General features: G+C 49.5%; 1 protein-coding gene across 4 annotated transcripts in view; it reads right to left on the minus strand.

Moving 5' to 3' along the window:
* Nucleotides 1-17,669, minus strand: part of SHANK3 (SH3 and multiple ankyrin repeat domains 3) — a 382,593-nt gene that overhangs the window by 295,150 nt on the left and 69,774 nt on the right. For all 4 annotated transcript variants that reach the window (XM_063323817.1, XM_063323818.1, XM_063323816.1 and 1 more), the window contains one exon: nucleotides 6,543-6,651. In XM_063323817.1, the coding sequence (XP_063179887.1) occupies nucleotides 6,543-6,651 (109 nt within the window). The remainder of the gene's footprint in view (nucleotides 1-6,542; nucleotides 6,652-17,669) is intronic.

The raw sequence follows: 17,669 nt of genomic DNA on the forward strand, positions 1-17,669 counted from the left end.
AACCACATACGATGCCGCCAAATTCAGCGTCTCGGCTATATATCCAGAGAAGCCCTACAGGTGATGAAACAACAAACAGAGCTAGAGATGACCACATTACAGCAGGGCCCCTATGCTTTGAGGAGTCTGTCTGGAAGAGTCCTTCTTTAAGGAGTCTGAGGCCCTACCACTGTCAGAAAGGCCACTTTTGCATGATTTCCCCCCAGGCAATGCAAAAGTGGCAAGAAACAATGACAGTGACACCCACCAAGCTGCAGACCCATGAAGAGACCACAGGGAAGAGAGCTGCTCGCGTGTCACTCAGGGATGGGCAACGCACTGACAGTACGGCAGTGTCACCACCCTGCACACAGGGAGCACCAAACCGTGCCAACTGCTGACACTGCCATGAGACCACACCACGCATGGTGCTGCTCTCACGCTCTGCCACACAGGGCCCCTGCCTCCTCTTCATCTTTCATCCAGCAATTCAGGAAGTTCTAGTTTAGTTAAACTTGAAAATAGGACTGCCAAAGCAGGGTTTCATAGGGAATATGGTTTCTTCTTTTCAGGCATGGATCTGTTCCAGCTGCACGAGTGGAAGGGCCATGCCAAGCTGGGTGCTCTATGGTCTCCTTTCTACAGAGGGAAAGAACCAGTCCTGCATATGAAGTGTGATCTGGTGACAAATGAAAGATACGGGCCAGAAGCGCACATTGTACCATCTGAGGTACGAACGCTTTTGGGAGGACAGCTGGAGAGCTCGGCTCAGCAGCCAGCCCTAGAGGCAACCCAAGGAGAAGATCTGCAGGGAGGGAACTGGGGAGACAGAGAAGGCAGGGGAGCAGAGCATCAAGACGGGCAGCAGAACAGGAGCACCAACCGTGACCAGCGCCACTGTGAGGAACACGGCTGGGAGGAGAAAGCAGTTACTACAGAAACACCCGTGTCCAAAACAAGGCAAAATGGATATGTCAAAGAGGGATGGAGAAGGGAGTTTGAGGTGGTTTTTCTTTCCTAGTCTAACTCTGTATTTATTACTATCATGGCCAGAAGTTAAATAGTTAAAGCAAAAATTAAAAAAAAAAGACAAATGTATTTTATTTTCTATGATTTCTATTTGCTTTCAGGAAGACCGTACTTCTCATATTTTATACGCAGATTCATGAGAGGCTCGGGTCCTGAAAAGCATCACCAAGAAAGACTGTTCTAAGCATGAGACCAAAACAGCGGACAGTCTTCCTCAAGCTGAACCCAGAGGGATGGGGTCCAGCCCCATGTGTGAGTGCGGGTACATAAGCCCCCCCACACCATTAATGGAGACACAGTGACAAGTTGGTGGAGCACAGCCGAGCCCTCCCGCAGCAGCCGGCGGGTGGGACTCAGACGCCCCAGCGAGGACCCGTCCGGCACCGCAGGCGCCGATCCCACCCGATCCCACAGCTCCCCTGCCAGCCCCGCTCCGAGCCTGCCAGCTCCACGCGGACGTCTCGCACTCCCCAGTCCAGGCGACCGACTCCAGCCTCAGGGCCGGACACTGCAATGTGTCTGGGTGCCCTTCACCGCCATCTGGAAATCTTGCCAAGGGAATGGGAACCACGCAGCGGCACTTGCTTTTACACAGAAGCTAAGGACAGCCCACAATTTTCCTTTAATGCTGGATGAGCCTGTGAAATTAAAGGGCAGAAATTTGCTAGTAATGGGACACGAAGACATGGAAGGAAAGCTGAAGGACAGAAAAGTCCACGTACTCATCCCAGAGATCCCTTCAGTCCTACAAGCACGACAAGGCATCCGGCAAAAAACCACTGGAAGTGACTCACCAGCCACAGGATGGGAGCAAAACCGGGATGTTCCGTCCCATTCTGGAGGATTCTCAGTGAATGACCCAACCGGCACTTCACCAACCCAGAGGTGAGATAATGATCTTGGCTGAGGAATAGGTAGAGCAATTAGGAAGACTTTTAACTAAGAACACAAGCAAAATGATCCCAAAGAGGGAAGCACAGCGCAAATGCACCGTATCAGAAGTAATTAAAGCCGTTTGACAAAGAGCGTGAGGAAGATTTTTTTCTTCTTCTTTGCTCATTGCAAAATGCTAAGAGGCTGGAAAACACGAAAAAACACGGACTGCTTTTACTGGTAATAAGAGTTGTGATACAATTGTCAGTTCTGAAATCTGTAGACAATTACACCATTTTAGAATATTAAGGATGCCTGATTGTTACGAGAATGAGAAAGTACTGAGTGGACAAGGAGGACCAGAGAAAGAGTTTACATCAGAATCTCATCATCTATCGTATGGCCGCTGATTATTCATAATAGGATTTCGAATGCATGTGGATTAGTGTCTGAAGTAATAAGTGAAAAAGTTCTTCATAAGATTTTGTTACAGGCCACTAAAGAAAAAATGCATTAACATCTAAGTGTTTATCTCCAAGTTGTATAAATTGTCATTTGCACTATTGGGGCAACTTCACTGTGAAGGAAAACGCTGGGTGTCCCAGCCAGTGAGCAATAAAATATCATGTCATTTTCTAAAAAACAGAAAACTGGTCAGTTTTCTATAGATACAGTTTCACTCCAACATAAGGGAATGCTACCTTGGATCTCAATATAATAAATAACAATCTGCTAAGTACGTGACTGCTGTCTAGTCTACTAGGGATGACATGGAAAGAAGAAAATCCCAACTAGCCAGGTGAGTATTTGATGATTCCTAAGGGAATAAACCAAGGTAAATTAGATTAGGTAATTGATCACAGGAAATGTGGGAGGTTTAAAATTAAAAAGAGAAAGTAAAAGATGACTGGGAAAAGGTGACTTTAAGACTGGGAAGTCTTAAATAACAATTTCTGTGCGACCCTGAACTACAACTCCATAAATCAAAGCGGAGAACCACTGCCACGTGCCCTGCCAGGTCAGCAGGGAAGTGACAGCAGCAGTTACAAACAGAGAGAGCTCACACAACAGGACATCATGGAAGAGACAGTGCTCAATATGAATGGAAAATTAGAAAACGAAGGATAATAACAAGAACAAATGGCGTAGGAGTAAAGCAAGCCACCTTTCGTCTGGCAAAGGATGCTCAGAGAGGGGTTTTGCTGCTGCTGTTTAAATTTGGTAATACGGAAATGACTTCCCAGACCCTGTGCAAGCCAGTCAGTCCCTAGGCAGACAGCGTAGAATTGCTAATAAATACAGATGGCAAAATGACCAATAATTTATTTCTTATTTTCTTGCTGTGGAAATACAATTGTTTTCCTTCCATTACTAAATAAGTATTTTTGGCATGAGCTACCCAATACTGGATAAATTGTTTACTTCTAGCAAATGTTGTGTATCATCCTCCTTATCTTCTCCCTGAAGATCTTCCTGGTCCAAAAAATGTTAAATTTTGAAACATTTTGAAATATTGGGACATTCAAAAAGACCAGAAGAACAGCAGTGTCAGGCCAACGTTCAAAAAGAGGCAAGCAAAACAATCCATGAAACTACAAGTCAGAGAAGTAACGCCGATCCTGGGAAAATGCTGGGAAAAGTGATTTGGAATTTAACTGACACAGCATTAAAGAATACCTGTATTATTAACATAGCCCAATCAAGCTTTACAGTAAATAGGCCTTCCTACTCAAATGTAATTCCTTTCCTTGGTAAATTACAAGCCTGATTGATGCAGATAACTGCACCGATGTAAGACTCATGCTTGGCTGAGTCCTACATGACATTAAAAATGAGTGGTGTAAAATGTCAGCCAGGCATGTTCCAAATGAACAAAAATCCAGCCGAAGGGCAGGAGGCGGAGCGGTCACTGGGAAACGTGGCTGACCGCGTGGGCACTGAAGGTGCTCTTCAGGGTGTTGGAACTTGACTCTATTCTAGATCCTCAACAATTATCCTGAAGTAAACACAAATCTCTGATCAGATTTGTAGACAGCCCACGGCTTGGAAGAGTGGTAGGAGCAATCGGGGCTGGGCAATCCCAGGACTGGAAACTATGAGCAGGGAGGCCCTGCAGGGTGACGCCTTTGAAAGACCAGGCTGCTTGGGAGGTCAACGGGAAGGAAAACAACCTCCCCAAAGCAACCCTCCCAAGCAATGGACCGCTTAGTGGTTCCCCTTCGTTCAGCCCAGGCACCCCCGTTAAGGCAGGGGCAGGACAGGAGGCAGGAGGAGGAACGGGAAGGGGATTCCTCCCGGCCCCTCCACCTATCAGGACGTAACATGGGGTCCCATCCCAGAGCCTTGCGGTCGCCGCCATCCTCCCAAACGCTGTCCCGGGAGGCCGGAGAGCGGGGACCTGCAGGGAGAGCTGCGCCTGCCCAGGACGGGGGCAGTGGCAGGCAGCACGCTGTCTGGTACCCGTGTTCTTAAAAACCTCCAAAAAATGGAGTAGTGACATATAAGTCACAAAAATGACAGGAAAACTGGAGAAAATACCTTCAAATGAAAGACTGGAGGAGTCTGGCCTCTCTTTAATTAAGGAAAGGAAGATTGAATGTTGACTTGATTACCATGTATAAATACCTTCATGTGAAGGCATACCAGGTACTAAAGTGCTCTTTAATCTAGAAGATAAAGTATAACGACAGCTGGAAGCTGAAGCATACAAATTCAAATGAGAGATGAATTTTAAACCGTGAGGCTGATTAACCAAATAACGAAGGAAAGGCAGGGATCTTCTGTTCCCTGAATCAAGATTGATGACTTTCTGGAAAACATGTTTAAGCTTTACTTAGTGAACACACACACAGAGGGTGAAGAGCATCCTGCAAGATACAGGAGGTCAGGTCGGACAGTACAACAGCTCCATCTGGTCTTAAATTCCAGGAACCCATGAATGCTAAGCAGCAGTTTTATGCCATTCTTTCAAGTTCACGAAACAGGTTGTAAAGCAAGCAGTAATGAACTGGTTTTGCACAAGAATGAGGACTCCAGAGTGAGGTGTCCAAGACTCCCTCTGCTCTAATACTCTATTTTCGCATCTCGCAGCATCCGCTCTGGTTTTGCCCTCAGTTCTGAACCGGATCCAAACGACTATTTGGGTGAGGTGTTTTTCCTTCTTCCCCCTCTGCGTTTAAGAGTCTTTTCAGTACTCAAGAGCCTGCTCCTGTAAGTCTCTACCCTTCTGTGAAATAACATCTGGGTTCAACCCATCGCAGATCCAAAACTCTCACAGCATCTTTTCAGGCAGCTCTGCAATATAATACACTCTGGAAAGCTGAATCAGACTTTCTTTATGAGAGGACTTTCTTTATAAGGAAAGATCCCTCAAAATGCTTGTAAGCTTTTGGTCACAAATGAAAACCTCGTGGAGCTGGGCTATTTGGACATGCTCCAGGGCAGACTGTGACCGCGCTCGCATGCTATCAGCTATTTTTCATATGAGCAGTTGTTCATCAGGACACTGGCAGGTTCAGACGGAGGGGCTACGCCAGCAAACCAAACAGTATAAACATTCCTGGACGCTGTTCAAATGGTTCTCGCCAGAGTTTGGCTGCACCAGCTCTCACCTTCCCCGTTCAGGAGCTGGCAGAGGCCGTTCCCACAGGGCGGGTCAGATGCAGCCACGCTATCTGAGAGGACAAGAGAGGTTTAATAGCGTGACCGACGTCACGCTCTGCCACCTGATGTTGGTGCTGAAAAATGGTCTGGACCCACCAAATTTCCAAGTGCAGAGGTAGCCAGTGTTTCAGAAACAACCTGAAAAACCATCCAACTGAACCAGAAACACAGGAAATTAATCATCAGATTGGAGTCTCCTCATGGGTTGGAAATGTGCCCATGATTCACACACAGAAGTCCAACTCTATAATAAATACTAATAAACTGCATTACTTGAAAAGAGGAACAACAAAAGCAGTAACTCCTCTCTTAGAACAAGACTGTGAGACTTCACAGTGGGGGGAAAAGGGGAGAAACCCTCCCTCACTGCCCCATCAGTAAGGAAGACGTGCTGGAGTGTGATCTCACTTCTTACAGCCAGGAGCCTGCAGAGAGCCCACCAGCCAGCACTCCAGTGACCAGACCTACTGGGGTGAATTTTGCTCACATAGACAGGAAAAAAAAAAGAAAAGAAGAGAAAAAAAAAATAAATTGAGGAAACCAGCGGCTAAGATTTGATTTTCCTGATCCCCAAAAGACTTAAGCGTCCTGACTGCTTCATGAAGAGATCCTCAGGCAGCAATTTGCATTCGCCCAACTTGCCAGTCTCACAGAGAGCCTCATCCTCCCCAGAACGCCACCGAAAGCTGCCCGGCTGCCACCGCTCTTTCATGCCACCAAAAGCTGCCACCGCTCTTTCATTTTATGCTGTATTCCCAGACTCTCCCAAGAGCCTTCTGTAACTGCATGCTCCCAAGACCCAAAGCATCATAAGAAGACACGTTACTGACAAATTCAGCTTACATTCCTCTCTTCCAAACCTCACATTTCAGACAAAATATAATTTGCTACATCTCCCCAAAAACAACCACTCCCCCAGATTCCCACTGTGTCCCCTGGACACTCTCTCCCCAAACCCTGCTCCGTCACCCTCCCCTCTCTGGAGAAGCCAGTCTCACCTCCAGTATCCGGATCGTGAAAGTTGGGGTCCAGTCCCTTCTCCAGCAGTCTGCAGACCTTCTCCGCATTTAGCATCTGCACATACTCCATGAACTTCTTCAGATTTGCCTGCAGCCATGACACCCCAGGAAAACACACAATACACAGTGTTAACACCCCAATATGAAGAAAGAAGCCACCAGAGGAATATCCCCATTCGAGAGACCCAAGGCAATCAACAAGAATAACACGGCAGCACCCACCAGAGGCCAGGGCACACATTCATTCCCAGACTGTGTTAGAAATATGACGCAAAACTACATGGGACATGGTCCTTCCGTCCCTCTCCTCAAGACTGGGATTGCTGGATCACGCCATGGAAACCGCTGGGGGCTGTCATCCACCACCCTCTGCCCCACCGCAAGTCCCCTGCTAAGGCACTTCTGTTCGTACACACACCTTGCACGTGCCTGTGACACAGACACATCCACAGACACGTAACGTCACCCACTCGCCGCAGCACGGCGCTGGCTGTGGGAGGTGCTGAGCAGCATCCCAGCCACGGCAAGCCATACTGCCCGAGGGTCACCCGCGTCTCACCGCAACGGCGTGCACGTTGTGCTGTGTCGCAAACTCATTTGAAGAGCATATCACCCCCCTGCCAGCTGAACTTAAACACTTCTGAGGAAAGACCAGCCTACCCAAGCACTGACTATTGTCGTATGGTGCAATGGGTACAGCTGCCACGCTGTTTGCTGCAAAACTCTGCCTTATTCTTGGTGTAATTTTCTGTCTTTGGCCAATGACCAAAACTTGTTCTCCTGAGGGGACTGAGTGCTCAAAAGACTCTCCTTTAAGCCCGCCTGGTTGGCTTTTTCCCTTTTTTCTCTTTTGGATAGCTATACTTGATGAATACATTATTTTATTAATTTCTAGACTCTAGAGATTGCAGCTCTGCCAGGCAGGCAGGCAACACTTGGGCAGACTACGGTTTGAAAACACCCATCTCACGCACATTTCCAGTCCAGATTTTCAGACCCTTGATTGCAGGTTGCATGGGGTTTTTTGAGTTTATTTTCATCAAACCTTGCAGTAGCCGTTTTCAGGGAAAGCACTCTAGAAAGTGTCTGACACAGCAGAAATTGTGCAATTAGCTGAGGGAAGTCTCTGGGAAAAGCTCTAACAAATTGGTCAAGCTGCGTCCAACAGTCAGGGAACTGTTCTTGCTCCTGTGAACCTCTGCACAGCTCGCTGAACATGTCTGAGCAAAGCAGATTTTCAAGCCAGAAAAAAACCCTCAATTTTCAACATTTTCCCCTAATTTGATATAGAAAAAATATTTTTTTTTATGAAGCAAAATTACTTCCAAGGTGATTCACTTCAAATTTCATTTTGAAGATTTCCAGTTGGAAAATAGAAAAAAAGTATTCTGAAAAATACCAAATAGGATGTCGAAACATGTCCAACTCCTTTCAAAGGCTTCCTAAACCAAATTTTGTCACATATTATTTTGCCTAATATTTTGATTTTGTCAAAATGTAATTTTCTAAGGGGAAAACTTAATACTTTTAGAACCAGTTCTACAGAGGAGCCTGCAAATCCCAAAACTTGGGACCCACAAAGTTCATCTGTGCTATTTCTCTGACACGCTGAGGAGACCGTAGTAAGAAGTCAGACAGAAAATATCACCAAGATGAAACTTTCCAAGGCTGAGGCAAATTGATGCTGGGCTGGGAACCCAATTTACAGCAAATTCAGTGTGGTGAGTCTGCAGAACCCAACCTAAAACATATCGCACATTTTTTCTAAGATCAGCGCCATGGAGCCATGCCATGAACGAGCCAGGTCACGTATTTAAAATTGTGTAGCCATCTTTGTGCACCACCCCCTGCAACACTACTCCATCCCAGCAGAGCTAAGTAGCTCGGGCAAAACCCTACGGTAACGCAGCTCCACAGCACCCACACCAGTACTCAACCTGCTCGCTCTGCTGTCTGCAGCGATAAGCAGATGCCTGCAGCGATGCCGATGCCACAGGAACGCACAAGATAATGCACAAAGCCACAAACGCGCAATTCAGTTACAAGGTTCACTCCCCTTCATGCCCCAGGGAGAAGGGTGCCGTAAGGCAAGAGCCAAAAAGAGCAGGGATTCACCGAGGACTGCTAACGCCACAGCTGATCCCTTGGTGCGGAGCATGGCCCCCTCCCCGTCCCGACCACCCTGCCCATCCCCAGGTGATCCCTCGCATCCCTCAAGACCGCACCAGCCCAGGCTGCCGGGACAGACACAAGACAACCGCAGGACAGTGTGCACGAGCAAGGAGAAACCACTCTGAGGGTAAAACAAGTGATGGGTCACCCGCACCGGCAGGTGCTGGAAAAGTCTACATGCAGATTCCCACAGCACCAACGCTCTTGAAACGGCAACTGGCATCAGCTGCAGCAGGGCACAAGCACTGCCTGGTGTTACTTCTCCCCCAAATCCCCTCTCGCCTCACAAGTAACTGAAAGCAAAATCCACCTCCCGCTCAGTATCGCTTCAGCTACTGCACAAGTACAGAAACACTGAAGGAAATCACAGCTGCCTGCCAGCAATAGCACAGACGGGACTTGACAACTCCAGCAACCGCCTCCAGGATGCCATCCCAAAATGCATCTTCCCAACCATCACCCGATTGCGCAGGTTTAACCCTGTTCCTTCCACTCCCGTTTGCCTACATGCTTCGTCTGCTGCCAGCAGCCGTTCAGCAGACAATGCTAACCCAACCCAACCGATGATACTCCACGTGGCCCCACTAAACCCATGACAAAGAATAGCACTGCCAGTCCCACCAAAAACCGCGCCAGCGCTCGGGGAACACATGGAGGCATGAGCCAAAGAAGGGACCCCCACCACATGTCCCAACCCCTCGATGCCGACAGCCTCTGCCCACACAGGTCCCTGCGCCAGCAGCCTTCACGGGGCCTCCAGGGACAGAGCGGCACTTGGGTGCGCTCCCGGCAGAGGCAAACGCCGTACCTCTGCCACGCCACGGCGGCTGGCGGCAGTCTCGCTTCTGTGCTGCTCTCAGACACAGCCCAGGCACCAACCCCAACTTCTGCTCCTGAGGGTCTGCCAGTGACTCTCATTTACACCCCAGAAATGCATCCTACCCAGACCATCAGCGCCCAGCAGCAGCATGCTGGTTTATGTCTCCACTATTCTAGCTGCTCAGGAATTTAAAACATTTTTTGACAGTAGGAAGTCAATGCACTCTGTCAACTTTTAATGGTACTTTTTGAATTTAGAAAGGAAACTGAAGAGAAAGTACACAAGCGAAAGGAGGATGCAGAGAGAGGTATCCTCAATACCGGGATGTGTTCTCCTGCTGTAGATGCGTCATCACGGTCCCATGCACCACACAGGCATTAACGGGTCTACGCATGGAATTTCCCTTTGGGGGAAATCAATTACTACCCTGCGTTTCCAGATGAAGAACAAAGAAGGTTCACCTATCCAAGGTCTCGGACCAAATCCACAGCAATACTTCAAAAATTACTGATAAAGTTCAGAGACTTAACCAGTTAATTTTCACATAGAAAAATGTTCTCTTTCCATCAGTTTGTAGCGGACGACCTGCTCTGCAGCATGCTCCAGACCAGCTCAGTGCCCATGTAAAGAGGTTGCTGCAATCCACAAACTTAACGCTATGGGGAGGGGGTAGGACAGCAGCACAATGACTTCTGCGCCTCCCTTGCCCAGTTCTGCTCCTCCGGGTTTGGTCCTAGACCTGAGGGAACAACAAAAAAGCCTAAGAAAACCAAGAATATAGACAATGTAAAAGACTATTACCAGAGTTATAATGTTAACGGTGTTACAAGAATCCCCTGCCCAGGATTTCGGTGGCAGCCTTGCTCCACTTACAAACTAACATGAAATAAGGCACAAGAAGGAAAGAGACCAAAATAAGCAAAAAGAAAAACGAAGATCACAACCTAGATGGTGCCTCTGATCAGGTTTACCACCCGGCCTTACGAAGAGCTGTGTTAGTGCAGCGGAGGCAGGGGGCTGTGGCAGGACATGGCCGAGCAGCCAGGAGTGGGGTCACCGTATGCGTTTCACGGCCGAAAGACAGCGGGTTTGGAACACGCATTTGGGTGCCACAGCAGCAAGCAGAGGGACCACAGCAACTCGACTGCAGGCATGGGGAGCAGCAGCGTGTGCAAGCGGAGCAGCCCAACGCTTCCCATTATCAGACAGTTTTCAGTTTCTTATTCTTTACCAACAGAGAGGTATATAGTTAGCTCAATTAAGCTGTTTTATAGAATAAAGCTAGAGAAAAATACGTTGTTTCATTCAATATTTCTATGACCACAGAGAGAGAGGGAGAGACTGCCATTTCCATACACAAATTCTGGGGAGGCAGCCTGCTACTTCCCAGATACCTCTACAGTGCTACATCAATAGCCAGATTTGGGAAATGACAGAACTTGGATTGCGTAAAAGAACAAGAAATTGCTAATTCAGACATCCTGGTCACTATACACTTGAAACTATTCTGTCAAGATGCAGGGACTCTCTTTCTTGGAGGGCGCTCATGTATCTTGCCTTTGCAGCTCAACAACTGGAGAACCGCAACGTCCTGTCAAGCTCCCTGCTCCTCCTGGGCGTCCTTCAGGGTCACTGGCAGCAGCTGCGGCAGGACTGGGGACGCTCCATTGAGGAACCCCAGCTCTGCCGAGGCACCTGCCGACACAGGGGGTGCGTGGTCTCCCCTTGACAGTCCCCCATCTGCCGTTTCAGCCCATTCCCAGGAGACCAGTGCAGCCAGGCCCGAGGAACTCAATAGAATTATAGAATCATAGAATCATTTAGGTTGGAAAAGACCCTTGGGATCATCAAGTCCAACCATCAACTCCACTCTACAAAGTTCTCCCTTACACCATATCCCTTAACACCACATCTAAACGAGTCTTAAACACATCCAGGGATGGGGACTCCACCACCTCCCTGGGCAGCCTATTCCAGTGTCTGACCACTCTTTCTGGGAAGAATTTTTTCCTAATGTCCAGCCTAAACCTCCCCTGCTGCAGCTTGAACCCATTCCCTCTTGTTCTATCGCTAATTACCTGGGAGAAGAGACCAGCACCAACCTCTCTACAATGGCCTTTCAAGTCGTTGTAGAGAGTGATGAGGTCTCCCCTCAGCCTCCTCTTCCTCAAACTAAACAGTCCCAGCTCCCTCAATCGCTCCTCATCAGATTTATTCTCCAGGCCCTTCACCAGCTTCGTTGCCCTCCTCTGCACTCGCTCCAGCACCTCGATGTCTCTCTCATATTGAGGTGCCCAGAACTGGACACGATACTCCAGGTGTGGCCTGCCCAGTGCTGAGTACAGGGGGACAATCACCTCCCTCCTTCTGCTGGTCACACTAGTTCTAATACAAGCCAGGATGGCATTGGCCCTCTTGGCCACCTGGGCACACTGCTGGCTCATGTTCAGCCGCTTGTCAATTAGAACCCCCAGGTCCTTTTCTGCCGGGCAGCTCTCCAGCCACACTGCCCCAAGCCTGGAGCGATGCATGGGGTTGTTGTGGCCCAAGTGCAGGACCTGGCACTTGGCCTTGTTGAAGCTCATACCGTTAGCATTGGCCCATCGGTCCAATCTATCCAAGTCTCTCTGTAGAGCCTCCCTGTCCTCATGGAGATCAACACTCCCGCTTGGCTTCGTGTCATCTGTGAACTTGCTGATGATACACTCTATGTCCTTATCAAGGTCATCAATAAAGATGTTAAACAGAAATGGTCCCAACACCGAGCCCTGAGGGACACCACTTGTGACCGGCCGCCAGCTGGATTTAACTCCATTGACCACCACTCTTTGGGACCGCCCATCCAGCCAGTGCTTGATCCAGCAGATCGTATGCTCATCCAGGCCATGAGCCGCCAGTTTTTCCATGAGAATTCTATGGGGGACAGTGTCAAATGCTTTTCGAAAGTCTGGGTAGACAATGTTTGAACCAACATTAAGCATGGCACGAGTCTGACCAAAGAGCTTAACTGAAACCAGAACAGCGCTGTGTGGTGCAGCCCAAGCGGCACGGCCATCCCCCCCATGGCACGGCCATCCCCACCAGCCCCCTCCTCGCAGTGGGGACACAGGAGCTCTCGGGGACCTGGTCCCCACCCGGGCACCACCATGGTTACTGCAGCAGCCCCCGGCACTGCGGCACACGGGGCTGTGCCAAGCCAACAACAACCCGATCCCAGCTCTAACATTTTCACTGACATAAGATTTCAGTTACGCTAAAGGTGTCTCCCGTCTTCAAAATGCACCTGGTTAACCTGAGTTTGCAGCATGACAGCTGATGCGGACGTCTGTATTTACAAGCATTTATAAAAATGTATTGGTTAAATGGCCCTTCTGCCAACAGACATGAATTCAAGCATGCTTTTTCTGAATCATTCAGAATCAGAAGCAAAACACACTTAGCTTTTGAAATCAACTCAAACACTACAAATGTGTCACAGCCATGTCCCTTGCTGGGCACATTATATCCACTTTTCACAATGAAGCCAACGCTGGTATTTACATTCTTCCATGTCGGTTTTTCAGCTTACGCTGCATAGAAAAGCTTTCCTATCTGATTGTTTTCCATTTCAATTTAGCTAGAAACACGGAATATTTTCCTTGTTATTTGGACTGATTCACTCAAAGCTGAAAGGAGATTTGAGAACTGAGAAAGTAAGGAAGCTTGTTTTCCTCCCCCAATCTATGAATAAAACCCTGGTGGGAAAGGAATGAGATCTCATTATTCTAAGAACTTGAGGGATTTGGGGCCAGGTTTTCAAATGTATTAAGGTGACTAGACATGAAGAGAGAGAGCAAATGTCAGACTCCCACTGAAATGAAGGGGAGCTAAGCAGATGCCTAAACCGCTTAAGCAATTTTGAAATCTCACTAGATACTTACTTATTTTCTGGCACTTAAATACCTTTGAGAATTTGTGATGAGAACCACTCATACAAACCAAATCTCCCTTTGTTTAAAAGATCAGTCAGCTTTAAATACAAAAGATATGTACTGATAAGTTTACTTTTTGTCTTCTGTGTCCAGTACATTCAAAGCAACATTTATTTAAGTGATAAAGACGCAATTTTAAATGTTATTTTGCTTTAATTTTAATTGAATTTCATCTTTCATCCAAATGCAGTTTGATAGAAATCAAAAGAATAAAAAAATAATCAGAAGCCAGTAAAGGCATCGCACCCCATTTTCTATGTGCAAAAATTAAAACCTAAATGTATTTATACAGACCTATCCGACTGCTTAAACAAACATTCATAATGGATCTTCCCGTGAGCGAAAGCACCGTATTTAGTGTGAAGACTCTGGCGATTTGCAAATCGATATGTCTGAATGGCTATGCTAACCAGAGCGAAGCAAGCTTTCTCTGGGGAGGAAAACACCCCAACAAGAACTCACACAAACGAAACCAAAGACCCGAGTAAGACTCCCCGTGGCTCTTTTAAGGGGTGCTTAAAGTCTCTCCTTGCCCCAGAGGCACAGCCCGGGCCGGGGGCTGCCGGGACCCCTCTTGCCCCACACTGGGGCCAACGAGGTGATTAAGGGAACTGCGGCAGAGCTGAGCTCGCACCTCCGCCTCCCGCCTGCTGCCAGGAAACCCTCTGGGAAGCGATCCCTGTCTTTGGGACCTTCCCTCTTGCAGGTAAGGCTGCACTGCTCCCCGAGGAGGAGGATCCCGTGAGAAGAGGCAGGAACCAAAGCCTGGGTCTGCCCTCACCCCTTGGCCTGCAGCCACCGGGGCAACTGCCCGGGGGGCACCTCTGGTGCTTTAGCTCTGTTCACGTCTCGCCACCTGGAACGCCCGCCTCAGCAGATGACTCCTGAGCAAGTTTGAGAGACTTCTGTTTGCTCACAAGTGTGAGAAGGACGTTGACACTGGAGAGCACCCGGGGATGGGGCCTAGCTCTGCCGTCCAGCTGGCAGCCGCCCTGCCACAGTCCATCATCCTCCGCCAGCACCAAACCGCAAGAAAAATCAACACCCTCCAGAAAAGAAATGCTCATTGAGAGGAGACTGGTGCGAGGGAACAAGCTTCTCTCTCTTGAATCAAAATGAAAGAAAACAAATGAGGTATTCTTCCTGCAGAGACATTATTCTGCCACTGGCTGCTCACTGCAGGCTGGGTGCTGGGGGAGCAGCCGCAGGCACTGGGCCCGGGCGCTCGGCACGAGCGGAGAGACAGCACGTCCCCTTCACGCCAAGCGCATGATGATGTTTCCAGCAATTTCAGTAGCAAAGAAAGACTAATCCTTTCTTGGGGTCCAGTTTGCTCCAAACAGCAGCCGTAATTAAGACAAAACACCCGCTTTCCAGAGCATGGCGGCTGCCGCGGGGTCACAGGCCCTGGAAGAAGCTGGGGAGACCGACCTCCTCCCTCGTGCCGGCCGTTGGACAAGCTCTCGCACACGCCATTAGGCAGCAGCAAATAGACACCGCATTGATTGCCACAGAAACGTCAAATAATCAATTTCATGACACACCGTGACAATGTTTAACGGCTGCCTCAGAGGCTGGCTCGGTGCATCTCCACACGGGCCTGGAGCACCTCCAACACGCGCAGGACGGAGGCCGTGGGACGCTGTTGGGAAGCACCGGCTTTGGCCGGGATAGAGCCGTGTTTCTTCACAGTAGCTGGTAGGGGGCTCTGTTTGGGGTCTGTGCTGGAAACAGCGACGGTAACACAGAGGTGTGTTAGCCAGCGCCGAGCAGCGCCTGCGCAGCCCCAAGGGCTGCTCTGCTCCTCACCCCCCGCCAGCGAGGGGCTGGGGGGGCACACAGCCGGGAGAGCTGACCCCAGCTGACTAAGGGATGTCCCAGACCGCAGTGCGCCATGCTCAGCTGGGGAAGGAGGAGGAAGGGGGGATGTTTGGAGTGATGGTGTTTGTCTTCCCAAATCACCGTCATGCGTGATGGAGCCCAGCTGTCCTGGGGATGGCTGAACGCCTGCCTGCCACGGGAAGCAGTGGATGAATTCCGGAGTTTGCTTTGCTTGCGTGTGGAGCTTTTGCTTTACCTGTTAAACTGTCTTTATCTCAACCCACCAGTTTTCTCACCTTTACCCTTCCAGTTCTCTCCTAAGACACACTAAAATCCAGGTCTGCTGTTACCAGAGGGGGATGGTGGGCCAGGAGGGCTGCAGTCACCCAGGGCCACCTTCACACGCCCTCAGCTGTTAGATCCTGACGTCCTGCCCTTCGCCCATTAGTTTGTCTAGGCAGGAGAAGTCAGAGACAAGCGAGAGGCCTCCTGCAGCAGAGGCAGGACGGGCCTCGCTCATGCCCAGCTTTGATACACCAGTTGATGGGGTCCGATGTGTTTCTTGCTGTAGAGGGGGTCCCAGGATGCAGATGGCACTGACGGCAGTGCAAACCAGCAAACAGCAAGACACTGCCCTGTTCTCCATCTTCAGGTCTGAAATCCTCGCTCCAGCCTTGATCGCCTTCAGCCACCGTTAACGCAAAGCCCTCCTCTGGTCTGGGCGCACACGAGCCCTCCGTCCCGAAGGTGGGTGCAGCCCCCCCTCACATGCCGCCTCCACGCGCTGCACCAGCACCCGTGGCCACTCACGCATCCAGCTGCAGCAGCCCGTCTCTTCACAAGGTCCTTCACAGCTTGCATCAGCTCCTCTCCTCCTCCCGGCATCACCATGGCCATGGTGTTCACTCCCCTCAGCCATGTGCACCTCGAGCGAAGGTGTCCCCCATGTCCTGCTGCTCCACCAAGCAGTGCCACTGTCCTCTCCCCGCTACAGCCACCCCTCATGTGCTAACCCCAACAGAAATGGTGGTGACAGTCACACCGTGGACCTGCCACGGGTGTCATACACCATGCTGACATCTTCTCATTACCTCGTGGTGCTCGGCGTTCCCTGCAGCCCCCGCCTGCACCGCCCCAGGCCCACGCCAGGGCTGCTGCTCCTCTGTAACTGTACCGTTAGCAGCACGAGAGGATCGACGTCCGCGGCCAGTGCTTCCAGCTCTACGCTAATGTCAGTCATCTACAACGGTAATGGCATATGTGCTCCTAATAATTACTCTAAGTGTGTTTTAAGTGTGTTGCTTCTTTCCCCTTCAAGGTGGTAATATCCCAAGACTCCTGCTAGCACAATGTCCTTTGTGGACATTTTGGTAAATGCCAAGTTTTTTCTGCAAAGATTTTCGTTTACAATCACAATGCGATTGCCCTTTTCCAACATGCATTTTTTGCACTCCCATTTCTAAATGGTCTACTGCAATTCAGTGGGAAAAACATCTGTAAGAAATGTCACTGCCTGTGGATCCCAAGATGCACAAGGGACTGAGGCTGATTGACTGATTTTAGCAAGTCACTTTGTTATTGCTAGCAATACAAGAAATCAATTTCCCCGCTTCTTAAAACAAGTCCACTGGCACTCAAAAAAGGAGTTATTTTTATTTTTATTTTTCTTATTTTTCTTTCTTAATGGCAGTTAAGAATCATGTTTCAAGGCCATTAAAAGATTCAAGTAGTGTATCCCGCCACTAAAAGTCAGACACTAAACTCTGAGCATTTTGATACTTTGCTCTCATTAGCCACACGCCTAAAGATTTCACACATATCACAACCTCAGGAGTGGTCCCACCATCCTGTTAGATGTAAAGCTAGTCCTTCACAATCCTTTAAATTACTGCATCTCAGAAAAAAAACGGTATTTCACCGCCCAAGCAATTAGGCATCACTACAAATAACAGGGAAGCGTCACGCCTCGAGCGATACGTACGGTCTGCACCACGCCACAGAGACATCCCCTCCCTGCATCTGCTTTCCCAGAAGAAAACACCAACCCCTAAATGCACAGACAAAAGCGGAAACTCACACGGCAGCCGACCCGACACGCACGCCTGTACACGCCTGCAGCGGCGGAGGAGCCAGCCGTTCCCTGCGTTGGCCCAGACACCTCCTGACTGCGCGTTCAGCATGAGGCATGAACCCCCCGCCCAGCCCTGCCCTGCTGCAGCCCCCGCAGCGTCCCTCCGCGGGGTCGGTGGCACGGCAGGAGGACTGTCCTCCCGCAGCCCCTCGCCTGGCACGGCCGCAGCGCAGGCGGCACAGCAGACAGGG

The sequence above is a fragment of the Chroicocephalus ridibundus genome, chromosome 1 (assembly GCF_963924245.1).
Source record: "Chroicocephalus ridibundus chromosome 1, bChrRid1.1, whole genome shotgun sequence".
Taxonomy (NCBI): domain Eukaryota; kingdom Metazoa; phylum Chordata; class Aves; order Charadriiformes; family Laridae; genus Chroicocephalus; species Chroicocephalus ridibundus.